Source organism: Ixodes scapularis, unplaced genomic scaffold, assembly GCF_016920785.2.
Source record: "Ixodes scapularis isolate PalLabHiFi unplaced genomic scaffold, ASM1692078v2 PGA_scaffold2__306_contigs__length_199485367, whole genome shotgun sequence".
In the NCBI taxonomy this organism is placed as follows: domain Eukaryota; kingdom Metazoa; phylum Arthropoda; class Arachnida; order Ixodida; family Ixodidae; genus Ixodes; species Ixodes scapularis.
Window position 1 is genome coordinate 17,340,665 of NW_024609857.1, and position 20,481 is coordinate 17,361,145.

At 44.7% G+C, this 20,481-nt stretch overlaps 2 protein-coding genes across 2 annotated transcripts; one reads left to right on the forward strand and one right to left on the reverse strand.

Moving 5' to 3' along the window:
• Nucleotides 1-673: 673 nt before the first annotated feature.
• On the reverse strand, nucleotides 674-3,936 carry LOC8043758 (PI-PLC X domain-containing protein 3). Its single transcript, XM_002400645.5, has 2 exons — nucleotides 3,594-3,936; nucleotides 674-1,576 (listed from the first exon to the last, which is right to left on the reverse strand). The coding sequence occupies exons 1-2, from the start codon at nucleotides 3,712-3,714 to the stop codon at nucleotides 690-692; spliced, it is 1,008 nt and encodes a 335-aa protein (XP_002400689.2). The 5' UTR covers nucleotides 3,715-3,936; the 3' UTR covers nucleotides 674-689.
• Nucleotides 3,922-20,134, forward strand: LOC8043765 (mitochondrial inner membrane protease ATP23 homolog). Its single transcript, XM_002400644.5, has 5 exons — nucleotides 3,922-4,474; nucleotides 6,865-6,910; nucleotides 10,847-11,063; nucleotides 11,563-11,652; nucleotides 19,835-20,134. The coding sequence occupies exons 1-5, from the start codon at nucleotides 4,267-4,269 to the stop codon at nucleotides 20,030-20,032; spliced, it is 759 nt and encodes a 252-aa protein (XP_002400688.4). The 5' UTR covers nucleotides 3,922-4,266; the 3' UTR covers nucleotides 20,033-20,134.
• The last annotated feature ends 347 nt before the right edge of the window (nucleotides 20,135-20,481 follow it).

Consider the following 20,481-nt stretch of genomic DNA (forward strand, 5'->3'; position numbering starts at 1 on the left):
CTTGGGTGTAGAGCCCATTCGCGAGAGGGGTAAATGTAAGGAACCTGTTAACATTATTGGGATAACATCAATCTGCCCGGGAGACAACATTTTCAACAGGAAAATTCATCATAACGCTTGAACGACTTAGAAAGCTTCGGGGGAAAACTGCACCTTTTCTTAGACACCTGCCTACACCACTTGCATATGACGGCCAAAAACAAAGACTTCGAAAAGGCTTATTGCAACACTGTAGCACCTGCATGCATCAACAGCTTGCGTAAGCATAAAGAAATAGTCCCTCGAAAATCCCCATCACAACAACGGTCCAGACGTCGAATAATGCGCTGAGCAGGGGTGACGTCGACTTACAAAAGCTCGCACAAGGTTTGGTGATGACGTTTGCTTATAAAAGCTGCATTATATGATGCACACCATCAGTGGCCAAACCTGATCCAAGACTTAAATTTCTTTGTCGGGAAAGGCTCACGCCGAGTATTCAGCTCGTTTCACAAAATCCACTTAAGAGAGGTGGAAGATGCATGAGAGTCCCACTAAGCAGCCCTTGACAAAAATCCTCGTACCTTTGTCGCCAGTACAAACGTCTAAATGCTTCGTTTTACAGAACGGGGCAGGTCAGCTGCAAGCAGAGACGGCAGCCACAGAAGGGAGACAACGCGCAAAAAAGAAGGGATGCCTACTTCGTCGGTTTACGCTGCATTGCCTTCCACGCTCGAGGAATTCTCGAGCAACTTCTGGTTCATCGCCACGACAATCTTGGGAATGCGAAAGTTGTCCATGTCGACGAAATCCGACATGACGACGTTGCAGCCGTGAGAGCCGCCCTCCTTTCCGGACAGCCAGCTCTCCAGAGCGCCGTTCACCTTCGGCACGAGGTAGACCCTGAGGCTGTTACAGATGTGCATAGTCACGGTGGCGGGTTGCGGCGTGCCCACGCCCTGAAGGACCAGAAACTTCTCCGGATCTCTCTCGTGCTGGTAGGTGTGGTCCCAGAACGCCACGAGCTGCTTGACCTCGTCCTCGTTCGGCCACGGGTTGGGGATGAAGTCCGTCGGCCAGAGGTACGGGTGGTACTTTGCCAGCGTGTCGTGCCTGTAGAAGGCAATGATTTGGTAGCCTCGCCTCCACAGCGACTCCAAGGTCAGGTTGTTGAGGTCCTTGGTGAACTGGCACATCAGCGGCCCGAAGTTGCTGGTCAGCTTGTTCAACAGCCGGTTGTGGTCGGCGTCCGTAAGGTTGTAGAAGTGCTGGAAGTGGAGCAGGATGACCTCTTTGCGGTGCCCCTCGAGGAACTCCTTGACCTCGACGAAGAAGTTGTCCACGACGGCGCCAAAGAGGCCGTGGATGAGGTACAGGTTTTCGTCCGCAGGGTCCTTCTTGGTGGCGATGCGGAGGTCAAAGTAGCGTATGCCCACCTGTAGTTGTTCCCGCGTGGTGATGTTCTGGGTGAGGGACCAGCTGTACAGGATCTGCTTCCCTATGGGGCCGAGCAGCTTGAGAAGCTTGTTGCCGTACGGGTTGTCGGGCGCAATGTCGGACTGCGATGAGATGGTGTAGCTGCAGCTGTTGTGGGAACCTGGGCAAGCGCAAGGGGAGACCTGCTGTTAAGGCCCGTTCACATGTTTGTTTACGACCAAACTCTTGTGACCGGCACCATTCACGAGAGGACCCTGGAACTGCATTCCACTAGAGCAAAGATTTTGCAGTATTGTGAGATACAATGTACATGTACTATGAGAAATAAGCCTTTGAAACATTTTGAAAAGTTTTTCAATCACAAAAAGACAAAATGATATGTGTAAGAAAAGAAATATACGGAAATGACGTGTTCCACAGCTACCCAATAGATTGTGTCACTGATGTGTCACTATGCTCTCTCGTCCTAAGACCTTTTAAGGCACTTGGTCATAAGCAGTCGCAAGTGTGTGAACCTTTCTTTACATATGCACTGCCCGACACGCTCGCCTAGCATGTACTCGCGTCCTAACCGAATGAATTGCAAAAATAATTAATAAAGTCCTTGGGGAGCGAATGGCGGCGTCAGCTACCGCTCATTTGCAAAATTCCTCACTGCCTCTAACGTGTCTCGCTCGTTTTGGGATGCCTCATTGTGCGAGCATACCTGCTGCAGCAAAAACACTTTCCAAAGCTCTGTGTTCACAAACGCCCTCGCGTCAAAAAAAAAAAAAAAATTGATAATGAACTATTTTAGAAATGCTGATGGGACGATTTCACTTTCATACCATGAACAGAAGAAAGTTACCAAATAGACTTTTTTGCTAAATTACTCGAGCACCAAGGAGCTTGCTGCGAACGCAAGTCCAGACACAGCCGATGCTACAAGCGCGAGCATATGACCCTGAACCTGAACAGGCACTGCACGAGCGCGCGTGCTTGGCAGGGACGCTGAAAGCCCGGAGCTCGCTCTTGTAGCCTTTGCTACGCTCACACTTAAAGTGAAACAAAGTATAGAAAGCAGGAAACCAAAAACAATAAACGATACTTTGCATATCCGATCATTATTATAAAAAAAAAAAAAAAAAAAGTCTTTTAAGGTACTTTTTTTTTACACAGAGTTAAAAATTTCTCATGGATCATCCGCAGTGAGGACAAAATCGCAACCATAAAGCAATTGCGCGGTAAAAACCGCCAAAAGTGCCCGACAAAAAAAAAAAAAAAAAATGATAAAACAACGAAGCCCGCAATTACACTTCACTGGAAAACTCCTGTGTATCGCAGAGAAGGCCACCTCAGAACTGCAGGATGTGTCCTGCACACAACGCGCACGCACAAAACGCACACACTTATCTATTTAAAATGGTTTTCAGCGAAAGTGTCGATTAGGGCCGAACAAAAAATAAAGACAACTAGTCTTGCGATTTCTTACACTTGAATAATAACCAAACCTGCTACTTTTCATTAAAAGCTGCTATATAAAAAAAAAAAAAAAAAAACAAAACTTGGGAGGTAGTTTGAAATATATTTTTCACAGAAAGAAACAAAACAAAACTGTTCTGCGAAGCACAACAGCTGTGCTTCGCAGGACAAGTGGTCCCTGTTGCACAAGCGTAAAAAAAACAAGTGATTATTGACATAGATATAATAGGGAGTCAGGCGATTCTCGACGTATCTGATATTCGGTACCAGTTATTTAGCACGACGCTGACTAGCGAATAAGATAACCCTTCCGGTGAAGTGACATTTAAGCGCGCTCCTGTATTTAACAGCTTTAGGTTCTCCACTAGAGGCTCTTAATATTGAGGAAAGGCTTTTCTTGTCTGCGAGTTATAAATCGACGCTGTAGCAACACCGCCCATGCTCGGAACGCTAGATGGGAGGGGCTGTCACAAAGCTCGATCATTAGAGGCCTACGAGGAAGCTACAGCAACAAAATGAAATCGGAAATACCCGCATAATCGACGACATTTTTAACACGTAGTTAAACTAGTAGGAGTTGATCAGACTGACAAAAACTGGATATTAGATGTGAAACTGTAATGAGATTTCGACAGTTTCTTTACGTCCGACTGGGAATAGCAAATCAACTTCGCCCCAAACAGTGCCATTCGACTCTTCAAGGTAACGAGTCTTACCTGGTATTGTTAGGTAGTTTAGAGGTACGCTGTGGAGTTGTTCGGGCAGGTTGGCCATCCAGTTTTCCAGATCAGACGAAGAGTTGACGTCGCGGTAATTTGTATCCATCACCGCAGCCATGTCGACTGACGGATAGTCCAGCGGATAGTCGGAAACGTCGGAGGCGCACGCAGCACGCAGCTGATGCCGATGCCTCGTTCCGAAAGCGTAAAATATCCAGACTGTGAGCACCTGAATAATCAAAAGAATGATTTAAAATAAAATTTAAACCGAGTATTGCGAGCAGATGATAAAATTGGTATTGTTACATAAACACCTATTACCGCCAGGGAGCGCCAGCGTAACCGCAGGGAATCTTTAGGGAATTTTTCGTGGCGCCAACGCGAAGCATAAAATTTACATAGCTTGAATACAAACATAATTGACACTAAGTTTCTATATTATGATATGTAAATAAATTTTTAAGCTTTAAACATAATGTCGTCAGTATTATGGGCATGTCTGGTTTTTTTTAAACCGTAGGGCAACGAGTTGCCGTAGGGGCACATTGGTTAGGGAATTTTACGACCTAAAAAATGGCGACTTCCATTTTGTGGTGATGGCCGCGGACACTGGCAAAGAGCCGGGAACAGTTTAACATTTAACGCCTTTCAACGTAATCGAGCGAACGCCATGTTTATTCCAGGAGAAAAAACCAAGGACTCCGACAACGGAGCACCTAAAGCCGAAACGCGTACTGACTCGGGCTTTCAGTACTACCCCGAGCGACGGGGCGGCAAGATGCAAGAGAGTTTGCTCAAAGTAGCCGTTCTCGGGGAAGGCAGAGACTCCGTGGATCACTTCTGGTGCGAAAGAAACGTCCAGAAATGCTTCGAAAACAGTGAGTGGCCAAGTTGTGCCTCGCAGCTCGCTACGTACGACGCGATGGCAGGTGGCACGTACATACCTGAAGAAATGCCATGCTTCTGCGGAGCCGTGCTAGTGGTTCGTGAACATCCCCCAACCTGAGACTGCCTTGAATCTTGTGTTAAATGTAACATGATCTTCCGCGATGAGACATACATTGTCGTCCCTTTTATCGCTCATTCTTTGCTTTTCGTCTTTATCACGGAATATACCGTTCCACTTTGCGCGGTAAGTATGATTCATAACGGTCGAAATGACGTGCTCACACTTTTGTACCCCTAGTTTCTCCAATATGTCGTAGCCGTCGTGGCATGGTTGCAGTGTCCCGCAACGGTAATCTTCCACGGGACGAGAACCGGGCGGAGTTACCAGCAAAATGGCTAATAGGGCTAGTTGGTTCATGAATCATATTCATTCAGATGAAAGCGCATCAGAAAAACGGGAACAATGAAGACAAGACAGCACAGAGCACTGTGTACAGCTGAAAATTTTATTGAAAACACACAGTTCTTTATAAAAACAATCGCCCTCCCCGCATAAGAAGGCGAATTCCTTGTCGGTAATGTGCACCGACGGTGCACTTACTCAGCTTTCCTCTCCTGCCAGTGTTATATTCCATGCTTCGAATAGCTCTCTCTCTCTCTCTGTCTTGTTTTTAAAGGAGTTGTGCAACAGTTTCAGTGCTTTGCTTAAATGATTTGGGAGTTGGTGTCTCAACCTTTCTGAACTAAAGAACAAAAAACCGCTTTTGCCTGCATGTTCTAGTTTTTATTTTAAAAATGGACAAAGATAGAGGTTTTTGGCACCTCTCAACTCCTTCACCATCTTCCGAGTCACGTGCGCTGTGACGTCAATGGGGTTCATGTGGGGTTCCGGTGAAGCTCTCTCTCTAGAGCCATCAGGTAGCAGCAAGAACTCATCCGTTCGCGACCGCGTGACCACGTGCTAGCGGGCACGGCATGAACAATGTGGTGAAAGGAGGAAAGTCTCATCCGGGTCCGGCCATACCCATCCGGCTCTGTCCCCCTTCCTCTCCGGCTTCCGGCGGCTGTTCGCGGTAGCAGTTAGAGCTGACGGTTTTGTGGACCTAGGATAGATGGCGGTACTAAAACTCCGTATAATAAAAGTTTTTTCGATGACACCAGGTTTTTGACTCGTTTATATTTATGTTGGAAGGACAAGATTTATAGAGAAGTTACCTTTTATCGAGCAGGTATTCGCACAACTTGCTATCTTTCTACAAGACCCCCATTGACGTCATGTTCCGTATTTCTCATGGCTGCCGCTCGTGGCTGCAGGTCGAGGAATATTCTATTTTGTGCCTCACAATTACGCGACGAAATCGTAACATCTCAAAGGAAGTGTTTTCTGTCCTTTGTGACAAGATGAACAATGTCCAAAGTAGAAGATCCCAATTCTTTCAACATTAAAATTGTTGCATAGCTCCTTTAAGTATCCCAGGAAGGGTAATGGCGCAGGCTAGCTGGTGATTGATCAGGCTCATAAACCCCGAGCCAAAGACACAAACGAAGAGAAGGAAAAAGGGACAACACTGGCTGAGTTTTTAGACGTCGTTGTATTCCCTCTTTTTTTTTTTCTTGATTTGTTCTTTTGTCTCGGGGATTTATAAGTATATGTACGGAGTCACGAGCTTTTGCTCTACGTGCTCCAAGCTGGTGCGTGCTAGTTACTCGGCCACCAACCCCTGCAGTGCCCAGGAATCCTGGGTTCAAACCCTACCCCTACCTGTTTCGATCTGGATGAGCATCGTACTGGCTTGCGCTCATGTATCGCTGCGCGTTGCACGTTAGAGACCCCAGGCTAGCGGCTGCACTGCACTGGCTACATTTCTCATCGTAGTGGGTGACAATGTCACCATGTTTCTAACAGACTAACCTCCTGCTGTATAAACAACTAACGACTTGTTTAATCGAGTTACGACCTACCCAGGCCAGCGTCCACGCCATACTGATTGTTTCTAGCAATAAAAATGAGACATGGCACATTAAAAAAAAAAAGAAAAGAAAGATGTTTGTTTAAACTCTTTCGTTTTTGTCTGAAGAGAATAGATTTTTGCTGACTGCTCGAATACCATAGTATTGGATCACCAAATAAAACTTGACTTTGTGATGACGCAAGGCTTGCAGTGTCTCGCAATGAACGGAACTGACCTTGCCGTTTCATGAACAATATTTATTTATTTATTTATTTATTTAAAATACCCTCAAGGCCATTGGCATTACAGAGGGGAGTGGGGGTTAGTGGCAGTAGTACACTTCGCAGCTCAATCTGAGCAGTATAGATTACATATGGCAATAATGTTTCTTTTCTAGTAATGTTATATCACATGACTTTTTCCTTCAGGTCCCCTGGTCAAGCTGATGTTAAGTGCATTGAAGAGTGCAGGATGGTAAGGTTCTGTTTTTGCAGCATTCCTGTATTCTTTGTTTAACTCTGGAGAGTCGGGTCACCACAGGATGCTGCAGGCCCGTACCCATGTTGTGTGGTGCTAATAACTTGTTGACATCATCATTATGTATGTGTGTGTGCATGTGCTTTCACATTATGGTGATAAACGGTTCAGTCTCCTTACCAGTGTTTGACCAAGGGCATTAATTTAATGTTTTGGCCTTTCCATGTGTAGGTGCAATCGAGCAAGAAATTAATCACTTCGCGTGAGCGGGCTTTTTGTTTTTTGAAAAGTGTTTGACTGGTGGCTTGCGCTCGAACCAGGCCTGATGTCATGGACTTGTCTACGCGAAGCAGCTAGGGAGAAACCCATCAACGTAGACAAACCGCTGTTACCACTTCTGTCTGTGTCACCGTTGTGCAGATAAAAGAGGGAGAGGATTTCAAGTGCGACAATCACTCGTATGAGGATGAGCTAAGAAAAAAATGGCCTCGTTTTTTGGACAGTGCTTTGCCACTTTAGGTTTTTATTTGTCCACTGTTGACTTTTTTTTTTTTTATTAAGGGCTTTTCGTTTGTGATTTTGTGAATCCTTCTTTCCTTTCCCTCAGACACCTGCAACTCAGACAGAGATGATAACAGTAGTTTGTTTGCGTTGATGTGCTCCCCCTCCCCTCGCTTGCTTCACATGGGTGTGCCCGTGATGTCGGCACTAGTTTGAGCGCAAGCCATGAGTCAAGTTCTCTTTGGAAAAAAAACAATCACTTTCATGGAGTTAATAACTTCTTTCCTGACTGTACATATTCTGTTTTTGTTTCAACCTATTTGTTGTGTTTTTAAAAGTAGCATCGCTCATACATTGCTTTCTTTTAATGTTTTCGAGGCTAGAGGGTATGATTGACCTGTGTAGTTCTTTACAGTTGTGTTGGAATTTCCATGTTGTCCAGTAAGAAAGATTTTGAGAAATCTTAAAAATAGTCCTCGGAGAGGTGCCAGGCATTTCAACGTCTCGAGGCTCGGTCATGCTTTCTTCTTCAAACATGATATTTTTGTTCAGAAAATGTTTTCTTCACTTTTTAATTCTCTGACCGAATTGTTAATCGGAGGAAAGGCGATTAAATGCATGAGCCTGGAGTTGCGAATAACCGAATAACCTTTGGTTCTGCCCATGTCCGTCCTTATCTGAACCATCAGAGAAGAGACATCATATTGTTAAGTTGCATTTTTTTTTTACTGTCGATAATGCATATGGCATCATTAATCATGAAACACGGCGTTGAACATGCCAAGACACTGTAAACTATTTATTATCACATTATTTTCACTTGGCCATTCCTCTTTTGATTACTCCGAGCTGGAACCTCGGGACGTAAGGCCTGCTTCTGACAGGGCAATTTCTCCCAGCAACTCGTCGTCACAACACCAGCAAAACGAGCCGCCCGCATTCACACGCAGCAACCGAATTGCTGCAATTTGCCGTCATCATTATTAAATTGTAATTTTCTTGCCTATTTAGACATCTAGTCTTGTGCTATAAACATATTTTTGTCTTTAAATGGCTTTGAGAATACTAACTCATCTTTCTGAAACGATTTATCCCCAAAAACAATCCATTTCAAACCAGAACCAAAACTTTAGTTGTCATCATCACCACCCCAGGGGTGTCACATAAAAATATTGCGTCCCTCAAATGTCTCCTAGTTGTCCGAGTTGCTCGTCCATTTTGAGCCGAACTCGATGCCTGTAATTCGTGTTGCAGCGCGAGGATCTAGGGAAAGTTAGGGAACAATTTGCCAGCAACACCGAAATTGCTGGAAAAATTGCCCCGTCTCATATGGGCCTAAGGCCCGCTTCAGACAGGGCGATTTCTCCCAGCAACTTGACGTAGCAACACGGGCCGCTCGCATTCACTTGAAGCAACCAATTGCTGCAATCTGCCATCATCATCATTCAATTTTTTAAATTTTTTTTGCACTACTTATACACCCAGTTATGCGCTATGAGCATGTTTTATACGTTTAAATGGCATTGAGAATGCTAAGGCCCGCTTCAGACTGGGCAATTTCGCCCAGCAACTTGACGTAGCAACATGGGCCGCCCGTATTCACTTGAAGCAACCAATTGCTGCAATCTGCCATCATCATCATTCAATTTTTTAAATAATTTTTGCACTACTTATACACCCAGTTACGCACTATAAGCATGTTTTATACTTTTAAATGGCATTGAGAATGCTAAGGCCCGCTTCAGACGGGGCAATTTCTCCCAGCAACTTGACGTAGCAACACGGGCCGCCCGCATTCACTTGAAGCAACCAATTGCTGCAATCTGCCATCATCATCATTCAATTTTTAAAATTTTTTTTGCACTACTTATACACCCAGTTACGTGCTATAAGCATGTTTTATACATTTAAATGGCATTGAGAATGCTAAGGCCCGCTTCAGACCGGGCAATTTCGCCCAGCAACTTGACGTAGCAACTCCAGCAACACGGGCCGCCCGCGTTCACACGCAGCAACCGAATTGCTCCGACTTGCTGTCATCATCATGAAATTTTATTTTTCTTACACTATTTAGACGCACAGCTACGCGCTAAAAAGGTGTTTTTATATCTTTGAATGGTGTTGAGAATACTAACTCATCTTTCTGAAAAGGTTTATTTCCTAAAACAATTAATTTCAAACCAGGACCAAGTTTATAGCTGTCATCATCACCACCACAGGGGTATCACGTGAAAATATTGCGTCCTTGATTGGTTGCAGCCGTTTCAAACGTCTTGAAATTGCTCCGAGTCGCTCGCTCGTTCGAGCCGGACCTGATCTTAGCAATTTGTGTCGATCTAGGGAAAGGTAGGGAACAACCCGCCAGCAACCCCGAAATTGCTGGAAAAGTTGCCCCGTCTGAAGCGGGCCTAACTGATCTTACTAAAATGGTTTATTCCCAAAAAACAATCAATTTCAATCCAGAACCATGTCTTTAGTTGTCATCATCACCGGCACAGGGTGTCCTGTGGAAGTATTGCGTCCCTGATTGGCTGCTGCCGCTTCAAACATCTCCGAATTGTCCGAGTTGCTCGCCCTTTTCGAGCTGGACGCGATCCAAGCAATTCGTGTTGCGCTAGGGCAAGCTAGGGAACAACTCACCAGCAACACCAAAATTGCTGGAAAAGTTGCGCCGTCTGAAGGAGGCCTCTTTCGTACAAGGGAGTGCGACTACAGCGGCAGTCATGTGGCCCCTGGAACTAACTGTGTTTCGTGCGCTAAAGCCACACACATTATGCTGATGCCATACACATTGGAGTAAGAAGTAGCTGCAGCCCCAAAATTTGATGTTTTTTTCTCCTTGAACCATACACTCTAACATTGGCAGGTTTTGGTTTGTCATCTCGATGAACAGTGATATAGTTGTGCCAAACATTTAAAATATCCAAAAGCTCAGTTTGACGACTGTGACGAGTACTAAGTGACACACAATCTGTGCTTGACCATGCTACGTTGAAAAAAAAATCTCAAAAAGCCTAATTCACGATGCAGCGTAGAGGACTCTTGTAATTTCTGCCACACTGAAGGTGGAGGTTGACCTCAAGTGTCTGATATTCTCATTTTGTTACTCTAAACTCAGACGCAAGCCTTTTTTTATTTTTTAAATTGAATCTGCCTAGATTGTTTACTATTAATAAGTTTAGTAAGTTTGTAGCAATTCAGAAATGAGTGGGCACATCATATGTTTTTTCTCTTCGAAGAAAACATTTCTTTAATCTTTACCGAGCTTCTTAAATTCTGTTCTAATAAAATGTAACATTTTTTTTTTGTTGCACAAAGAAGTTTTGTTACACGACAGAGCCCTTTTCGTTGGTCAAGATCCCATCGTCTTAAATAGACTCCAAAAGAGTGCACGCTGGAGCTTTCATGTCTGACATTATGGTTTGCCAACAGCGAGGTGAACATTCGCCGCAACGTTTGCTGCGAACCGTGCGACAAGGCCGTGACCGGTGGCTACGACCCTGAGCTCAACCAAGTGGTGGTGTGCCAGAACAGCGCCAGGAGGAGAGGCATGGTGCAAGGAATCTTGGCCCACGAGCTGCTGCACATGTTTGATCAGTGCCGTGCAAAGATGGACCTCAAGAACATCGACCACCTGGCATGCACGGAGGTAGTAATTTTTTCCTCCTCAAGGCTGCTTCACAGACTTGTGACTGCTTGTGATTGCGGCGAGAGAACAGGCTGGTGCAATCTGTCAAGTAGCTGCGGACTGCACTTCCGTCTATTTCCTATTTTCTGGCCCCACCAAAGTTCACTAAACGTTCCTTCCACTCCACTCCCATTATTTTTCGCACATCATCCTTTCTTTTTTTTTTTGCTCGGAAAACTTTTGACATAGTTTTAAACGACCATTTCTTACAGATGGTATGTACATTCAATCTCACAAATACCGCAAATCCTTCGCTCCAATGAAATGCAGTTCCAGGGTTGCTTCATAGATGGCACCAGCAGGCCAGTGTGCTCTCTCGTTGTGAGAGACCGCACAAACTCGGTCCTAAGCAAACGCAAGTGTACGAACGGACTTGTACACTTGTTTCTTGGAAGACTTTTCTTCCTGCAACTTTTTCCAAAGCTCGATTCCTGACGGTGCTATTTTATATTTACTGCAGATACGAGCGGCAAACCTGTTCCACTGTTCGTTTATGAGTGCCTTCCTGGAAGGATCTGCTTCGCCTTTCAACATAGCAAAGACTCACGGGGTATGTATTCTTTCACGCGGTCGTGCACTAAGCCTCCCAGAAAGCTTCGGACCAGCAGTCACCATTTCGTTACGAGATTTGGTTCTTTCGGGCCCTTGAGAAGCTACGCGATATGCTTGCTGCCAGTCTTAGACTCACCAGAGGGTTTCTTTCTGACTTACGAAAAGACCCTTCTTTTCATTTCCCTTTCCTTACTCTAATCATTGGTTAATTTCATTATAATTTTGTTTCAAGTTCTTTGTAGTGTGGCGAGATGCCAGGTGCTCAAAGTCTCTGATGCGTGTGCACGTACACTTTACTAAATAGGAGTGTTTGGAATGGGCATCCCCATTTCATTTCCATTCCGGGGAATTAGAGTTTCCTACAATTCCATTCCTTTCAACTCCTTGGAATGTAGACACTGGGCCCATTCCCACTCCTGGAATGGCTGAACCCCACCATTCCACTCTTCTAGTTCCTACACATGCAAAGAATGGCCATTGACAGCCACTGTGTTATTAAAGAAAAACAAAAAAACAAAAAACATAAAGCTACTGACATCATCAAATGTGGAGATGACTGCAAAAGTGTGCAAAAACCTCTTCAAAGCACCCATTCTACTAAGCCAAAGGGTGGTCGCACAAAGTGCTTCGTGGCACTTGGTGTCACTTCAGACATTGATTGCGCAATCAAGTGTAAAGGGCTTACGAGTCGCAACAGACGCCAAAAATTAAAACCACCCATTTTCTTTGCGAACAAACCGTATACCCTCCACAGGTACATGGTTAGCGTGTTGTTTGTTTGATAAGGCCTTATACGTTCCTTGCTATATCTTATTTTATTCAGTTCAATTCCTTGTGTTCCACACAAACACTAGAAGATCGGCTGGGTTAAAAGCAGGGACTCAAACCGGTCATTGTTCCAGTTTGGTTTGGGTTTGGGTTCAGTAGCTTTGCATTTTGTTCTGGTTCAGTGATGCTTTTGAAATAAAGGTTTGGTTACCGGTGCCACCGTGTGCAAACCAGTTAAAACCAGTTCTAAAAAAAATCCCCAGCTTTCTATTCTTAAAGGGGCCATGAAACTATTTTTCTACTTTTGCTGAATACTACTTAGAATCACTCCTTACTGTTAACAACTGAATGAACTTGCCTTAGTTTTTCTTTCTAGTCAATGGCAGTTGCCAAAAAAAATGAGAGAAACATGAGTATCGTTCAGCCACTTGGCCTGGTGTCTATCCTATGCTGCCAACGTTAATCATAGCCACGCGTTGGGGCTGGCAAAGTAGAAAGCGCGCGCTGAGCACCAGGCATTGCAAGACTTCGGCTATTCTCATCACTGCAGTGGTTGGACACGAGCCACTACCCGAGCGTCCGCCGAGTCATTGATTGTTACAAGTCGAAGTTGAGTGCTTACACGATTCTCGTGTCCAATCCATGAGGCACGCTCGACTGTCGTCAGGCGGGTGGTTTTGATCCCACAATTACGTCGTCAACCTTTGCGAATGCAAGACTGAAAAAAGTACAGTAAAACCTCGTTATAACAAAGTTGAAGGAGCGGTCGTAATTATTTCGTTATAACCATTAGTTTGCTATAGCCAATGTCCATTTCTTCCCAATATTAGCAAGCAAGGGGAATTATGATTGCTTGTTATATCCCATTTTGTTATAACGAGGTTTTACTGTAGTCTCCTTTTATTCTTGCAATTTCGCCGCAACAAAGAAGCCTCTGAATCAGTGGCGGTCTGTGCGAGTATACAGTGCAATCCACTTGTAATGATACCACGTATAACAATGTACTGCTTATAATGATCAGTTTCTAGGCTAGAAATGCTCAGTTTCTAGTCCAGATACAACAATAATCGGATATAACGATTGAATTTTCAGGTTTTCTCGTTATCGTTATAAGTGGATTGCACTGTACTTGGGCCAGACTAGGACCAGTACGCCTCTGCAAAGTCGTGAACATTCCAACCCAATATTGTTTCATGACCTTTTTAAAAGGGTACTCCGCCGTTTTCTTCATAGTCCCCGATTTGCCTAAAAACTTGCTAAAAACACCAACAAACATCGCTGAACTAGTAACCCAAATATTTGGACAAAATAACTTTTTTTCGCGAAGTTACAGAATTTACAATTTTGGTCCTCATCGTGTTTTCCAAAGTGAAAAGCTCTACTGGCAACATTGAAAAAGTGATGTCATGAGTGTGCAGGGGTTCACTCTTTGGGCTGTAGACTTTGTTTTCAACTGATTACAAGCAGTTTTATGGTGTCAAATGAATGCTTTGGAAAGTCGCTCCAGCTCCCACGCAGCAGCACGATACAAATGCTCGGCATAGTTCATTTTTAGACTGCCCGCTCGAACCGCAAGCCGGCACATTCGTGACGTCACGGCAATAAAAAGCGCGGTTATATTCAAATCTTCGTTTTGGCGTCATTTTCATTTGCCGATTTCACAATAACTATTCTGAATTTCGCGATACAAAATAACATTTTAGAAAGAGTAAAGGACAGCGATTTCAAAAATATAGTTAGTTGGAGTTGCTCAAAAAGTCGCCAGAGTTCCCCTTTAAGGGGGTCATGAAATCAATTGGGGGCTGGGATAAATAATTTTAGATTGGACTCTTACTAATTGCTATATCGTTTATACTCTGTTTCACTTTAGCATGGACTAGCTGCAAAGGCTGTGCAAGCGCGAGCGAAGTATCCTTGGCAGCCTTGACTAAAGCGCTCTCAGCACGAGCGCTCGTGCAGTCACCAAGGCTTTATCTATGCTAAGTTTAGACGAAGTATAGTGGGCCAAAAGAAAGAGGGTAGAAAGTCAAAAGCCTGCTTTTTGCTACGAAAGCTCGAGAATATAGCGGACTATTTCGTACCTTCTTTCCTTCGAAAGTTTTACAAATTTTCACTGTGATACATCCACGGAACCCAAAGGACGTCAGCCTACCCTAGCTCATGCATTGGACACGAGCACTGCGTCACTCGGACATAATGTTCTCGTCAGCAATCAATCCAACGATGAAATATTTGAATTCACATTCGTGGCCAATGAGTGCCGTGACGGCACTTACCATTGCTTGCGAATGACAAGTTTTATGGTGTACTTAGAAAGGACAGTGGAAGCTTGGTATCATTGTGCAGGTGCCCAAGCACCTGACAAGCGCATGATTTCTGATTTCGATTTTGAGTTGAGGAAAGCCAAGGAAAAACAAGTTAAAAAATAATTTCATAGCCCTTTTAAGAGGAAATGGCGAGTTGAACATGGCGTCATCAGCATTAAAAATATTAGGTCTGCGGAAACAATGAGAGCAAAACAAATATGTACATAATTTCGTTTTGTGAGCTTGAATACTGTAAACGACTTAATTTTTGCAAGGACCTAATTTTCGCTAATTTCGCAAATCGCCTACAATTTGCGAGAAATAAGTCCCGCAAACAATTCCGGTAAAATGTAAACACGTTGAGATCTATCTTGAGATCCCACCACGTCGCAAAAATTAGAACCCGCAAATTATTCCATAACTTCAACTTTGACCTAAATCGCGAAATATTGAGCCCGCGAAAAATAAGTCGTTTACAGTATTTAACTCAAACACCATTCTATGAAAATTTTGTGGTTATAGGGGCTTGGAAATTGTACCTAAGTACAATACTCACATGTGAGGTCAATCAGCCGGCACGCACAGTGACACTGTGATGATAGCACGCACCATACTCGCAAACTACCCACAAAATACAATCTAGTCGTTGGTTGTCTAGCAGTGGAAGTTTAGTTTGCCAGGGTATGGCAACATTGTTACCCACTGTAGATGAGAAATTTAGCCAGTGCAGTATGACTGCTAGCTCGGGGTCTTTAACGCGCATCATGCAGTACTGGTATGACTGCATGCCGGTACAATGCTCATCCAGATTGAAATGTCAAACTACCCGCACCGCACGCCCGATTGACTTGCTGAAGCTACTGAGTTGAAGAGAAGAAAGACAGCGAAGGCCAGTCGAAAGACGACTAAAATAATAAAAAAAAGGACATAAAAAGACAATGGGCGACTTGCTATCTCTAGAAAGCGCACACACACAAAGATTAATTTTCTTCTAGCAGCGCTTAGGGCTCTGGGCGACTGGCGTCCTGGTGACTGGCGTGGCGGTGTCCCGCTCGTCGTGGCTTCATCTCTTGGCGCCTCCAGATTTTGCCACCGCGGAACAAACCCGCCGGCAGCCGTCAACTTTTTGCTTATATTTTGATGTCTTTGTTTGCATTCTCCTTCCTCAACGAATATTGCTTAGAAGCAAGAAAAGAAAATACACACATAACACAAAAAGAATAGCTCTTAGGCCGCTCGCCATAGTCGGATATACTCCGGTTTCCCTTACAATGTACCGCGTTAGACGCAACGAGCCAATCCATAGTTCGTAGCTTGTCACGTGACTTCACGCTTCCCGCGTCACTCCACCCAACCGGAAAAGCATGTGACACCTTCCGAGCCCTGAATTGGATCCGGTGACTTGTAACGTCCTCTGCAGTCCATCGTAACGTGAAACTATGTATAGAAGTGTGTGCCTCCACGCTGACTCGCCGAGGTCAATTTCTGTTGCACGACATAAAATATGCTTATTTGTATCATTGTTGTTGGGCTGTTTCCATGTCTTTGCCGCAGTTTGTTTAGTTAAAACTGAGCCGCCGACACCACCGTCGCGAATATTCAATTGACTTGCATTTTATTGCGCCGAACCGTTTCCACTGAACCGGTAACCGCCAAATCAGATTACGGTTCCCTTCCGGTTCGGGTTCAATATAAAATGTTTGATTTCGATTACATTTTTCTTCCGGTTTAGCTAAAAATATTGATTTTGCTCCAATTTGCAGTTTGGGTTCGGTTTGACACCCTGGTTAAAAGCTACATGCTAATCGCGCATGATTACAACAGCCACTTTGTCGCATTTCGTGGCACCAGAAACAACATCTTGTCCGTCTACAACTACAGTGTAGACCGCATATAACATATGTCGCGGGAATCCGCACTACAAGTGGTACCGCGCTATAACCAAAACATCAATTTTTCAGGCCAAATACATTTGTAAAAGAATTTATTTTATGGTAGATGAAAAATAAAGCTTAGTTTGAGGAAAGTTTTTATTTCACCAGACTAGTACACTTTTCTCTCAAGTGTGTCACACATTTTGAAAGAAATGAGTGACTTTTGCCTGGCGCAGCCTTTTAACGGCGTTGCGGGTTGCGGACGGACGTTGCGAGCGTTCAGGATTGCTAACCCTAATCACTTCTCTCCGGCGATGAAAATGCGTGCAAATTCGCATCCTTTATACGGTACGCGCCAGTAGTACCTTCAACTTGAGCACAGGCATGAAATGCTCCAAATAAGAAATCCGGGCGACGTTCGAAAACACAAATGCTTAGAAAGCACCACTGTAGTTGAAGTAAACAAACACGACGACACGGGCGTTTCTGCCGTCTTGAGAGTGCCGCCACAACATCGCCGCACGAGTAGGTGGATCTTCCCTTCTAGTACGTGCTGGGTTATCATAGCGACACGCAACGAAAATTCACAGTCGAGGATAGTGCTTTTACGCGGAACGATGAGCTTCCACCATGCCGTCTACGTCGACGATCACAACCGACGCCATGTTCGCGGATAGAAGCAGCCTGCCCGCGACCGGCATGCAACGTGCGCGAACACTTCTCCTCAATTTGCGTCTCCTTGACCTGCGATTGGTCTGTCGTTACGGTTGTTTGTTTCCAACGCAGCGGAGGGACGCACACACGGGAATGACACGTGCGTGCGTCCCTCCGTCGCTATGGCAACTGAAGCCTCTCTCTTCACTTCTCCCCGCTTCTTTGAGCAACCTCCTTGCCCTGCGAGTGCCGCTTGCGGCTCGCGCCGTTATCTAGTGTCGCACAGGGAAGCGTGCTCGCTTCGCCGGCAGTCGGCGCGCTGTTCCAAAAACCGCACTATAACCGGTATTTCCCTTCGCGCACCTGCATTTTAAGTGGTATGTAAATACATGGAGTTCTATGGGAGGCGAACCGGTAGTTTAAAAAAGCCGCATTATACCCGGTCCTGCACTATAAGCGGTTACGTTGTAAATGGTCTATACTGTATTCAGTTTTGGTTGCTTCACTGAGGACGTGCCATTTTCATCCTTGAAGGACCATAAGCCATGAGACAATTGAGCCGTCAGTCACCTCCAACGCAGTGATGCTCTTTCAACAGCAACTTTCCTTGCACCAGCGAAGTGCGCCATCAGCTTGTAGGCCCCAGAGAGTGTTGGTGGTAGGGAGCTCTAATGTGTCTAGGTACACACCGGGTATCACCAGCAGAGTCAGGGGAGATGAGAGTAAAGGTTGCAGTCCTCTTAGGTAGGGGGATGAAGGATGTGATGGACACTGCAGTAGAAATGTTGACTGAGCAAGGGGAAGGAAAACCTTTTTTGGTACATGTGCGATTGAATGATGTCCTAGTTAGAAAGGGAAGGGACCTGGCCACACACATCGAGGAGGGTGTGAAGCAGTTGGAATCATAACCTCCGGGATGGTGCACATTGTAATGTACATTGTCCTGGAGGCCAGGGGCCTAGGAGTAGGTACAGACAGGACAGTCCAGGAGGCTAACAGGACCATCAAGAAATGAGCTTTAAGAACGGATATGAGGTCAGGAATGTGAACAGGGAGGTATACCAGGAGAGTTCGACCCCCCCCTTTTAGCCGAGACGGCATCCACTGTGGAGAACTGACGGGGATGCAAGTGGGGCGAAGGATGGGCGGTATAGCAAAGGCTTTTTTAGGAGCCCGCAGAGCCCTCCGGTACCTGGCTTTGGAGGAAGCCTCACAGAAGAAGGAAAAAGGAGCAGCTCAATATAGGATTTATAAATATTCGGGAGCGGAAGAAATAAAATGAAGTGGGAGGAGATTGCAGAACAATTAAATGATGAAGATTTTGTAGTGTATGGATTGACAGAGATGCATCTTCGAGATATGGAGGAACCACCTACTTGGCAGGTTATTTTTGGGTGGGATCTACTTGATGTGAAGGGGAACGGAGAGACGACGGACTGGGACCGCTAATGAAAGGACAGGGTTGGTAAAGGGTGAGGGAAAGCTGCAGAGAACATATGTGGTTCAGGTAACATCTGAGGTTTAGACCCGCTCATAGCATTTTGTTCGTATGTCTGAAAACAGGAACTGATTCAAGAGAGGACAATGCACAGCACTTGACGTGTCTTTCCAAAGATGTTAGAGAAATTGGCACTAATCGGGAAATAGTTATCTTAGGAGACATGAATGCACACTTAGAAGACTTCGACGGATATACAGATCCTACGGGGAAGATGCTACAAGAATTCTGCGATGCTCTTGATCTAGTGCTTGTAAATGCCCAAGTAATATACGACGGAAAAATAATGTGTGAGAGAAACAATTCGCACTCAACATTTGATTACTGTCTAATGTCTAGCAAATTGTATAACACATTAGGACACATGGAAATAGATGAGGAAGGCACGAAAAGCTTAGGAAGGGATTATAAGCGACTTAAAATAAAGTTTGGTACGGCAGAATCGGAGAAATAAATTCTTGAGCGAGAAAGTATATCAATCTTAAACGATGCCCAACTACAAGAAGAACTTTCCCCCGGCGAAAAAAAACGAACAAAAGCAGACCGCTGCATTACTTATGTCGGAGTCGTGTCGCCTCACGATTTTTGAAGTATCCTGTTTGGGTGGGCCTTTAGATTACCTTTTTTCCCCTTTGTACCACGAGTGCTGTGTCCCATGCACTTGGCTTATGTAGATATTTCTGTAAATTGTGAAAAATATTTAATAAAATAGTATCATACTCGCACTGTTGCCGTAAAATCCTCTAGGCCAGAGCCGTGATGTCACCCCGTGAGGGGCATATGATTTTGATTTTAGGATCTCTCTGTGGCATACTTGATAGGAAATTTTTATTTCATCTTGTGTTACATACTGAGTTTGAATGGTCCTTTAGCAAAAATCATTATTATCTGGATTGTGGTACTCAATGATTTGTCTTCTCATATTGTTAGTGTAGCTGGAGATGCATCCTTTGATGACCGCAGATGACAGTGGCCATCAAATTGCATTGGCAGTGGAAACATCTCAACTATTCACTGTGACATGCATCTTATGAATGCATGCAGAATTAACTGGTCCATTCCTTGGCCTTGTAATTTCAGGAGTGTGTCAAGAGAAAAGCTGTGCAGTCCGTGATTGCAGTGAGGGGCATCACGGAGCAAGAAGCCAGAGCAGCAGTCGACAAGGTCTTTGCCAAGTGCTACAATGACTTGGAGCCCGTTGGAAGACGGCTGAGGAGGAACTCTTTAGACATGGAAAGGGCATATAGAGAGAGGTACCATTATGGCTATTGCGAATAAAATAGATGTGAAGTCAGAAAGTGTGCCCTAAGGCAGTGGGACAGATCCTCTAGCTGAGCTGTAGATTTCCTCAAATAAATATTTCATAAACATTGTTGCAAACTTCTGGTCTTGTAGTTCCTTTCATTACCCTACCTTGCTGGGATGTTTGAGTCATCAGCATCACTGTCCATGAAAAGTTTTTGAGTCATCAGCATCACTGTCCATGAAAAGTTGTCTACAAAACATATGTTTCGTGGTCAACTTCCCATGGACACATGTTTTGTAGACACATGATGCATTGTCGACAACATATTTTTTTTTACTAAGTGAATTGGATCATTTGTTTCATTTCGTTTGCTGGAAGCATGCAGGAAGTCAAGCAAACTCATCCAGGTGGCTCGGGGAAAGTTTATTATAATCGAGTGCCCGAACGGCTGAGCTTGCACCAGGCCTTATCAAAAGTGGCA

Excerpts from the sequence above, each read along its gene's own strand:
- LOC8043758 (XM_002400645.5), bottom strand. The coding sequence starts at position 3,714 with ATGGCTGCGGTGATGGATACAAATTACCGCGACGTCAACTCTTCGTCT. Across the intron at positions 1,577-3,593 it reads AAACTACCTAACAATACCAG|GTTCCCACAACAGCTGCAGC; the intron begins GTAAGACTCGTT and ends GCGCTTGCCCAG.
- LOC8043765 (XM_002400644.5), top strand. The coding sequence starts at position 4,267 with ATGTTTATTCCAGGAGAAAAAACCAAGGACTCCGACAACGGAGCACCT. Across the intron at positions 11,064-11,562 it reads ACCACCTGGCATGCACGGAG|ATACGAGCGGCAAACCTGTT; the intron begins GTAGTAATTTTT and ends TATTTACTGCAG. Across the intron at positions 11,653-19,834 it reads ACATAGCAAAGACTCACGGG|GAGTGTGTCAAGAGAAAAGC; the intron begins GTATGTATTCTT and ends TTGTAATTTCAG.